The sequence below is a fragment of the Crocuta crocuta genome, unplaced genomic scaffold (genome assembly GCF_008692635.1).
Source record: "Crocuta crocuta isolate KB4526 unplaced genomic scaffold, BGI_CrCroc_1.0 scaffold323, whole genome shotgun sequence".
Taxonomy (NCBI): Eukaryota; Metazoa; Chordata; class Mammalia; order Carnivora; family Hyaenidae; genus Crocuta; species Crocuta crocuta.
In genome coordinates this window covers 3514467-3524858 of record NW_027536465.1, presented here as the reverse complement: position 1 = coordinate 3524858, position 10392 = coordinate 3514467, and the positions used below count along the sequence as shown (strand labels likewise).

Here is a 10392-nt window from a genome sequence, read left to right as displayed (position 1 = left end):
ATACCTTCCCGTGAGTGTGCTGATTTTGTGTCAGGATTTGGAGCTGTTTCTGGCCTTCGCTACTAAATTAGCAATAAACATCTTTGCAATCTCCCACTCCTCACTTTTCCAAGAGTGAAATTACTTGATCAAAGAGTACAAATCATTTTATAGTTCTGGTTACAAACGGCCAAGTTGTTGAGCAAGGTTTGGGGTGGTTTTTTATGCTTTTGTTTTTTAAAGGAAAACTGGCATACAGAGGGGCAGCTGCATGGACCGTCATTCCTAAACAAGGTGCAGCTGCCTGGAATCTTAACCGGAAGACAGGACACCTGAGGAAGACAGGAAGTCCCTTCCGGGTTCCGAAACTCAATTCTCTGTAAAATGCACGATTTGGACTGAATGGATTAAGGTCCTTTTCTGCCAGTGGCATCTTCCCCAGTCTGTATGACCTTCTCCTGACTCCTAGGGGCTCAGACTCTAGCTCAGTGCTTGGGACAAGGCTCTGCCTTCTTCCCCTTGTCTGCAGAGTGCCACCAAAGCGCCCACACTCTAGTGTTTTCTAAAGGACCTGGTTTATAAATAAGAGAAAATTGAGCAGTAAATTCTGGGTATCTTCCTACTGCCAACAGTTTCTTGCTGGCACGACCAGCCTCTGGATGCTTCCTCATTCCTTCTTGAAGCCCAGTGCCCTAAAGCCCCAGTCCCTCTACTTAAAAGGCTTGCTTGCCATGGCTCCCATGTATCTCCTGGACACGGAACCAGAGATTCCTCAGCTCGAGGACCAGCCTCTTCCCACAACCTCCTTGAGGTCAGGAGATGCCAAAGGGCTTTTATTTAAGGATCCCAGTTAATTGAAAATAGAACAAAATTTAAAGCTCCCCCCCAAAAAAGGTAAACGGGGTTACAAAACTTGTGGGGCATTTTAAACGTTATTGTGGGCAAAATAAATCATTAGCACCCAATAAACCCAATAAACCCTAATGAGGCCTTTCACAAGCTAACCGTCGAAGGTTCTTGCGGTTCTTGCACTTCTTTCCGACCGTCCAACCAATGGACCTGCGTGACCAGGAGCCCAAAGACCAGTCCCCCGTGGCAACCCTGGGCTCCCCCCGACCCCTGACCCGACCCCGCTATCCAGGACAGCCCCTCCCCACCCGAACACACTGTAAGCCCCCAGGCCGGAGTCAGGCCCCCTCGGCCACCCCTGCACGGAGACCGCGAGGGGCCGCGCCCGGNGTACAACATCAGCGAGTTCATCCGCCGGCACCCGGGGGGCTCCCGGGTCATCAGCCACTACGCGGGCCAGGATGCTACGGTGAGCGCGGCGGGACCCGGGCCCGGGAGGAGGCGGGGCCGGGCGGCTGCCCCCGGAGGTTCCGTGCACTAGGCAGGAAGTTTGGCGTCGCGGACTAACTCCGACTAATCCGGGGAAGAGCCAGGAGGCGCCGAGCGTACCCGTTGCCCGCGACCGAGCACGGGATGCAAGGGCGGGAGAATGGCTGTGAAAACTGGAGTCAGGAGAGCGGAGATGGAGGCCGACAACGTGCCCACACAAACAAAGGACTGCGCCGCCCTGCGTGCGTTCCGTCTGCGGTGTCCAGACTTAGCCAGGGCCCAGAGCGGGACGGGTGGGGAGGAGAGCCAGGATGCACAGGGTGCCGCGGACGGCGGTGCTGCGGGAGCCGAGGGAGGAGGGGTCGGTGGCAGGGAGAGGGAGTCTCTACCCGTGTCTCGGCGGGTGGGAAGGGAGCGCCGCGGCCGTCTAGACTGCGCGTGCGGGCTTGCGAGCGGGAGCAGGAGAGGAAAGCACTCTCGGGGATGGGGCCGAGGTGGAAAGTAACTTGACGTCCGCCGGGTTGGGGGCGCCCGCTGCCTTGGGAATCCCCGCACAGTGAAGGAGGGGCCTCACCGGCCGGAGAGGACTGACGACTGCTGGTGCACAGGGGGTAATGGGGCGGCGTGCAGAAGGTGGGGGGCGGGGGCTGTGTCAGCATACACTTAGCGAGGACCCTCGGAGCTGTCCTCGAAGCCTGTGGGGAGGTCACGCGGCCGCAGGCCAGCGGGGTCTCCAGCCACCCCGCGGCGGCGGACAGCACATTGCATTCCTAGGCTGTGGTTCGCATCCTTCCTCCTTCGGGCCCCACTGTGGGGTCCGCGCGCCACCCAGCTTCAGGCCTGCCCTTCCCTTTCTAGACCACCTCCTCTCCGAGCTAAGGCAACTGGCGCCTCCTGCCATATTTGGAGAGCCAGTGATCGCCCTGTTGGACCCGTGGAGCCTTTTTTCGCGGCGCGCCCTCCCCCTACATCCTTTTCCCATCCCGCGTTCAGCGGTACGACCCCTTCCGCTGTCCCCACCCTCCGCCCTTGCCATCCCGGAGGGCGCCCGGGGCCACCAGAGTTCCCGTTTTGTCGCAGCGGAGCATAGACGTCTTGGGCTGAGGACCCGCCCCTCCCAGTGACGCGGCCGGCCAGGAGGTAGCAAGGCCAGAGCCGCAATGGCCACCCCGAGTGACCACTTGGGAAGCCCGGACAACAGCGGAAGGCGAAGACGTGGGCTAGCGCATGCGTGGATGAAGCAGGCGCCGACGCAGGGTCTTCCTACAGTGTGATTTGGGGCCGGGGCTGAATGGCCGGGCAGCAGGGTTGGCGATTGGTCCAGATGTGTGGTGCCACCGTAGGCCAGCTCCGCCCCGGCTGCCGCCTCCGAGTGCCGGTTCCCCTAGAAGGGCCTGGGTGCTCCTGACATACCCCACCTAGGGTTTACAAAATCAGCCGCTCTGGGACCCAGGCGGGGGTGGGGGTGGAGTGATCAGAGTCCTAGAGGAAATATGGAACCCTCCTGGGAACAGCGGCCTCTGGGAGAAGGGGGTGGGAATGCAAACGGTTCCCAGCTCGGGCTTAGGGAATCTTCCTAAGCGCGTTTTATGAAGAACCTTTGCCTCGGAGAGAGTCTGTTTTTAAAAGTCGGGTAGCAAACAGTAAGTCTTGTAGCCCCACCCATCCCTTCTCGTCGTTTCTCTCCTGTATCTGAATTCTGGTGCAAAAGCTGTCCCTAGACGCGCCTGGAGGAAAGGCCAAGCCATAGAGGGCTTTGCAGGGTCCCCCTGCCTGCCCTTGCCGTTCCTTAGTGTGGTGCCCTTCTCACTGGCACACATGCTGGCGTGTTCCTGAGCTGTGGACGCCTGGGGAAGGTCTGAGCACCCTCAAAGGGCCAGCGGACTGCAGGGAAGTGGCTTGAACTTGGATACGGCCTCCTTGCTGGATCAGGAGGATGGCCCCTGGCGGGAGCCCCTCCAGGAGCCACGGGGGACCGGCACTGGCTTCCTAACCAGTCTGTCTTCTCCCTGTCCTTGCAGGATCCCTTTGTGGCCTTCCACATCAACAAGGGCCTCGTGAGGAAGTATATGAACTCTCTCCTGATTGGGGAACTGTCTCCAGAGCAGCCCAGCTTCGAGCCCACAAAAAATGTGAGACTGCCGTTCGGAGAACCTGTGGTCCCATGCAGGGCAGGGGGTAGTAAAGGAAGGCCTCAATAGGCTCCTAGGTGACCACAGTCAGTAGCTCTTGCAAGGCTTGAGGTCCCTGCTCCTCCTGCGTGGTCGCTGGGATACAGGCAGAAGCGAGGAGGCAGGGCTTTGGAACCCTGGAGGCCTCACAAGGCTACTGCTGCCGCGGCCACCACCACCGCGACCTATCTGTTGAACACTTGCTGTGTCAGGCGTGACCTCGTGTAACCCTCACACACTTAGAGATGAGCAAGCTGAGGCTCAGAGCAGTTGAGCAACGTGGCCAGCCCTTGAATCAAGTGCATTGCACTCCACGGACCGCATAACCCTCGGCACGAGGCCAGAGCGCTTTCTCCTGCCTCTTTCCTCGGTGTCGTAGTATATTTACCTCAGGCTGTGGACTTCCCACGATGACCTGGGGGTGGAGGGTCCCCGAGCCCAAGAGGGGCCCTGGTCTCCAGCAATGTCGGGTTACAGTTGGGAAGAACCACAGCCCCTCCGTCTCTACCCTTCCACAGAAAGAGCTGATCTCTGAGTTCCGGGAGCTGCAGGCCACCGTGGAGCGGATGGGGCTCATGAAGGCCAACCGTGTCTTCTTCCTGTTGTGCCTGCTGCACATCGTGCTGCTGGATGTTGCCGGCTGGCTCACGCTTTGGGTCTTTGGGACGTCCTTTGTGCCTTTCATCCTGTGCGCGGTGCTGCTCAGCGTGGCTCAAGTGAGAAGCCATCACCCGGGTTGTCAAGAGCGCGGCCATGCTCCGCGTCCCTGGGGAAAGCTCTTGTCTGCCTTAGGAGGTCACGAGCCCGGCCCTGTGCCCGGGCGGAGCTGAGGATGCGGGGCAGAGTTAGTGCCAAGAGATACCTTGTCGTTCGTGGCTCCTGCCTGCTTGTTGGCCATGTGTGCATCTTCATTTTCGCACTGCCTCTCCAACCGCTCCCCCGCGGGCTCCCTTCTTTCTGTAGAATTTCTCTGAAACTTCCTAGGCCGGTTCTGCCACAGCCCAAGCATGCCAAGAGCCCAGATTCTGATTTTCTCAGCAAAGCTCGGCCCTCTCCTCCCCACCACGTGGCCCAGCATGCTCCAAATGCTCGGGCCCTAAGGGCACAACCCATTTGCTGAGCCTTCTCCTCGCCTCTGGGTCTGTCACTCTGTGCTTTTTCGTAGTCTGGGGGTTCGGCCCAGCCTAAGTCCTAGAACTCCAGAGCTGGGGAGACCGAAGGGCAGGGAGGGGATAGTGGCTTGCCCCCACTGTCACGTGAGTTCGCGGCAGAGCCAGAGTCAGGAGCCTTAGTCCTTCCGGGACGCGCTTAGGGCAGTCCCAGGGGTGAGGGGTGATGCAGAGGAGCCGCCCGAGGTCAGCAAGTGGGACGCCGGGCCGGCGGGCTTTGCTGTCAGTGCTAACCTCTCTCTCCCAGGCTCAGGCTGGCTGGCTGCAGCACGATTTCGGCCACCTGTCCGTCTTCAGCACCTCCACTTGGAACCACGTGTTTCATCATTTCGTGATTGGCCATCTGAAGGTCACTGGCGCGGGGAGGGGCCCCTGAAACGCCAGTTGATGCTGGGTTTCTTGGGGGGGGGGAGGGGCGGTTGGCGAACACTAGGCTTTCGGACTCACGGCCCCCCCTCTCCGCAGGGAGCCCCCGCCAGTTGGTGGAACCACTTGCATTTCCAGCACCATGCCAAGCCCAACTGTTTCCGCAAAGACCCAGACATCAACATGCACCCGTTCCTTTTTGCCTTGGGGAAGGTCCTCTCCGTGGAGGTGAGTGGAAGTAGCGGTGGAGAGGCCTTCGCAAATGGGAGGCCGCCAGAACAGAGGGCTGTGGGGGCAGCGCTCAGGGTGGGTGGGGCACGGGGGCCAGGCTGGCTGGCTGGCAGTCGGGGGAGGCAACAGGCAGTGAATAAGCCACCCGGGGACAGAGTCCCCCGTTCTCCCCGGCGAGTTCACGTCTGCAAACGGTTATCGCATAAAAGATACCACATCGTGCAGGGGATCCAAAGCATGACCGGGAGGTTACCTGCACAAATCTCTGGTCATCCTTCAGGGTGACGCCTGGTCGTTCTCGGGTGTTTTTGGACACTCCTACCCCAGGCAGTCACCTTCCCCATCCCCCCAGGGCCCCCCGCACTTTGATATCCTCCTGTGCCTCAGTTTCCCCTGTTCAGGGCTAGCCTGACTGTCTTAGTCTTCTTTGATGGCCAGTGCCTGGAACTTCCACTGGCTGATTCTTCCCACCCACCTGACCCCAGCCTGACTTCCGGGGTGGTTAGCGTTGGGTTTGAGTTACCACCTTGAGGTTATGAGCAAAAGCTGTACTGCAGTTGCTGAAGGATGAGTGCTTAGTGGCAGCAGGCGGCTTTGAACGGCCAGCAGAGTGGTTTGTAAAGTTCCTTTGAAACTTTGTGCCGAGGCTCTAGGCCGCCGTCCGGGTGTCGCCAGGTCCCCTCGCCCTCTGTGTGCGATTGCAGCATGCCACGCAGTCAGCTGTTCGACACCTTTGCAGCCCAGGCACCAGTGAGTGAGTGAGTGAGTGCAAGTAGCCTGGCTGCCCTCCCCGTCTGGCTATGAGGACGGTGTGGAGAGGCCTTAGGACACTGGCTGTCCTGACCCCAGGAGCCCCTAGTTCGAGGCTCCCGCCTGTCCGTGACATCCTAATTTTCCCACCCCCTAAGCAAGGACTGGGTTTGCTGTACATCCAGCACTGTGTTGTGGTCAGCAGTGTGCGGATGTTGACTCAGCCCCAGCCCCACCTGCCTCAAGTGGCTACTTCAAGAGCAAGTGTGGGTTATTGGTTAGGCAAACATGTGGCTCTTGGTGGCTCTTTTATTGTAACTATAGAGAGTTAACAAAAAAGAAAACACAAAGTGTGAGTTTAAGTGGAAGGAACCTTCTCACACCACTGCCTCTATTGCCTCTTGGTTTTCAAGAAACTCCTGTTTGCAGACACGAGAAATAGAAAATGATCTAGGACCACCGGACACATTTTTCCGTCCAGGTACGAGGCTGAGGACAGGCAGCCAGTTAACAAATGCCTTGGCTGCAGGCTGCTTGGCAATTGCCTCTGCCCCTCTGGGGTGTCATTCGACTGGGTGCCCATCCCCATGCCAACCCTGTGGCATCCACCTCGGTGCCTCCCGACTGCCCTAGAGGACAGGAAAGTGCAGGGGACACCTCACCCGAAATGCAACCTTCCTGGCTCTGAGAGTTGAAACACAACAGGGCACCTCCGAGGATCAGAACAGCATCTGATGGCCATTCAAGGAAGCAGCAGCCAATAGGGCCTCGGGGGCGGTTCCCATGTAGGAAGCCGTTGTTCTTCCCACGCGCCCTGCCCAATAGGCCAGGTGCTCCTTGTCTGGCTCTCCCCTAGGTGATGCCGCCTGGGACGGGGGGAGTCTCACCCCAACACCCGGTTCATCCACAGACCTGGTTAAGACAGTCTCCAAAACATCCCAGATCCGTTTTTCTCCNGCCCCCCCCCCCCCCCCCCCATCACACACGCACACACACACGCACCTTGGAGCTGGGTTACTACAGCCTCTTCATTGGTCTCCTGGCAACGGTCTCTACCCCCACAGTTCATCCTCTCCTCCTCCAGGCAGAGTGAGCCTTTTAAAGTGCAAAGCCGATGATACTACACCTGTTGAGAGCCTTCCAGTGGTTCACCATCACCACTGGAATAACACCTGAGGTGGTTACCGAGGTCTTACTGGGGCTTTCTGAGGTCCAGCGTGAATTGTCCATCCTTAGTGTTCTAGCTTGGCATTCTGTCTTTCTTTGCCATTGCTTGCAGTTCCCAGCCATGCTGCCCTTTCTTTTCTTTTTCTTTTTTTTTTAATGTTTATTTTTGAGAGAGAGAGACAGACAGAGTGTGAGTGGGGGAGGGGCAGAGAGAGGAGGAGGCACAGAATCTGAAGCAGATTCCAGGCTGTCAGCACAGAGCCTGACATAGGGCTCAAACCTACGAACTTTGAGATCGTGACCTGAGCCACTCAAGCACCCTGTATTTTCCCGGTTTTAAATTTTTTTTTTTTTTTTTTAAGGTTTTTATTTATTTCTAGAGAGAGAGAGACAGCGCGAGCAGGGGAGGGTCAGAGAGAGAGGGAGTCACAGACTGAAACAGGCTCCAGGCTCTGAGCTGGCAGTCAGCACAGAGCCCGACGCGGGGCTCGAACCCACGAACCGTGAGATCATGACCTAAGCGAAAGTCGGACGCTTAACCGACCAAGCCACCCAGGCGCCCCTATTTTCCCGGTTTTAATATGTAATTACCTTGAGCCCTGTTCACAGATTTACTGCCAGCTTCCTGTCCTCAGGTTATAAGCCCCACAAGGGTAGGAGCTTTGTGTTGCTCGCCTCTGAATCTTCAGCACTTAGAACAGTGCCTGGCACATAATAGGTGCTCAATAAATACTTGATGAATGAATCAGTTAATATAGAAAGAATGTTTCGGGGTGCCTGGGTGGCTCAGTCGGTTAAACCTCTGACTTCGGCTCAGGTCATGATCTTGCGGTTTGTGAGTTTGAACCCCACATCGGGCTCTGTGCCGACAGCTCAGAGCCTGGAGCCTGCTTCCAATTCTGTCTCCCTCTCTCTCTGCGCCTCCCCCTCCCCGCCCCACCTAAAAGAAATAAACATTAAAAAAATTTTTTTTTAACAAAGGATGTTTCATTTAGCAGAAGCACGTTGCACAGAATAAACTTGCTATAAATAAGAATAAATGTGGGGTGCCTGGGTGGCTTAGTCGGTTAAGCGTCCGACTTTCGCTTAGGTCATGACCTCGCGGTTCGTGGGTTCGAGCCCTGCGTCGGGCTCTGTGTTGACTGCCAGCTCAGTCACACTGTTTCAGTCTGTGACTCCCTCTCTCTCTGACCCTCCCCTGCTCACGCTGTCTCTCTCTCTCTCTCCTAGAAATAAAAATAAAACATTAAAAAAAAAAGAATAAATGTTATTGTCAAAACAGTGGGGGAATGCATGGGAGAAAGACATGCTGGCGGCCTGCTCAGGGGCAGTTATCTGGTTGCCAGAACGACCTGAGGCAGGAGGGGCAAAAGGAGCCACTAAGGGAGATGGTGGAGCTTGGCTGTCACGATCCTGGGTGCCCGCACGAGCAGTGCCAGGCTGACCAGAGCATCTGTGCCACAGCTAGGCTTAACAAAATAACCCCTGCCCAGAAACGCCTTGCCAGAACCTTCAGACTTGCCAAGTTGTTCTTGGTATCCCTCCCGCAAACATTTGCCCAATGTCCCTTTGCATTCAAGGTGATTTTACAACGTTCATGTTGAAGTCCAGACAGCCACAGAGGGGATGGATGGATGGATGGATGGATGGATGGATGCAGAGGGAATACTGACCTGTGTAGGGGTATAAATGGTCGTCTGTGGAGCCTGAGGCCAAAGGAGTACCAGATGGAGGAAAAGAATGGGGAGGACGCGGAGGGGCCTGGACACCTGATGACAGGGCGTCTTTGGATGAACGTGGGGGCTCCTGAGGGCCCATAGGCACTGTTGCAGTCGTGCCCTATGTGGGCCCAGGCCATCGAGCCGCGTGCTGTGGTGTGGTGCACCTGGCTCATCACAGCCCAGGCCTTCACGTGCCAGGTGCTGGATGGAGGCGAGGCCGGGCCTGCTGGAGCCTTCCAGGCCCCTGGAATGAGCCTGAGCTCCTGAGCAGGGAAAAGCTGAGGTCACGGCGGGAGGAGAACGGGGGACTGGTCTGTGGGTGCTGATTTGCGTTTGCTTTTCTCCCCAGCTTGGGAAACAAAAGAAAAAGTACATGCCGTACAACCACCAGCACAAATACTTCTTCCTGAGTGAGTGTCATCCCCCAGCGCAGTGGTGGGGGTGGGGGACTGTCTCAGGATCGGGGAGCCGCAGGGATGTGGGGAAGAAGCGGCTCTGTGAAGGGTTAGGACATTTTGAGTAACGGCTGGAGGAAGCCCCGTGTCCCCAGCAGGTTCCTTCCTGCTCACGTGAGGCAGCATCAACAGGCTACTGTTTGGTCACATGGCATTGGTGCCGGGGTCAGACTAGTTCCTCCAGTCCCACCCTGGCTTTCGCAAGGGAATTGAGTGGTCAGGTGCAGCCATCCCAATCAAACCTTAAACCGCATCTCAGACCTTGTGAAACAAACTTACGTCAAGGTGACTCAGTGGGGCACAGCCCAACACCCCGGGGGATAGAGATAGATGGGCCTGAGGGAGGACGAGACTCAGAAAGGAAGCAGAGGAGCACGTAGAGAGGAAGAGGAGGATGTTTCCTGCGGCCGTCTTCAGGTCCTTCTGAAGACTGCTCTGTTCTTTGCTTTTCAAACCTCCCTGATGCCTGAAATCGGAGTTTTAGAATTCCTCTAAGAATTCAGATTTTTAAAGGAAGGGAGGGGAGGATTCTGTTGATCCCATTTTAGTTCAAAAGAACTTTCCCTAACTGCCTATTACGTAACCGTCACTCCTGGAGACGAATGTTAGAATCCACGGCACGTGGGGAAGGACACGGGGACGGACGAGCCGCGGGTGAGCCCTGTGACGCAGGGGGTTATGGGTAGGCATTGGGGCCCGGCAGAGAAGGGCTATGGAAAAGGGAATGGGCCTGCAGGTGGGACTTCTTCAACTCCCACCCCTGACCGCCAGGGTTAGGCGCATGTCCCCAGTCCCAGGAAGTGAGCTTTCGGCCTGGGAAGCACTGGCAGGGCCCGCCCCCCCATCTCCCCTCCCCGCCCTGCCCCCAATTACCCCAGCACACACACAGACTTTCCTGCTCCTGTCCCTTCACCAGCACCGCAAAGCAGCCAGGAACACAGGGCAGTTGACTGTGAGGACAGGCGGGGCCAGTATCCGGCTGTTCCCAGCTGCCTTCTTCCCCTGGAAAGGACGGCCCCTCCCCCCCCACCCCGCCCTGGCATCG

General features: G+C 57.3%; 1 protein-coding gene across 1 annotated transcript in view; it reads left to right on the top strand.

Moving 5' to 3' along the window:
- Positions 1-1032: 1032 nt before the first annotated feature.
- The window catches only part of FADS1 (fatty acid desaturase 1), a 14158-nt gene continuing 4798 nt past the window's right edge, over positions 1033-10392 (top strand). The window contains exons 1-7 of the mRNA XM_077748830.1: positions 1033-1074; positions 1121-1297; positions 3339-3449; positions 4007-4204; positions 4905-5006; positions 5123-5251; positions 9242-9302. Coding sequence (XP_077604956.1) covers positions 1033-1074; positions 1121-1297; positions 3339-3449; positions 4007-4204; positions 4905-5006; positions 5123-5251; positions 9242-9302 — 820 coding nt within the window. The remainder of the gene's footprint in view (positions 1075-1120; positions 1298-3338; positions 3450-4006; positions 4205-4904; positions 5007-5122; positions 5252-9241; positions 9303-10392) is intronic.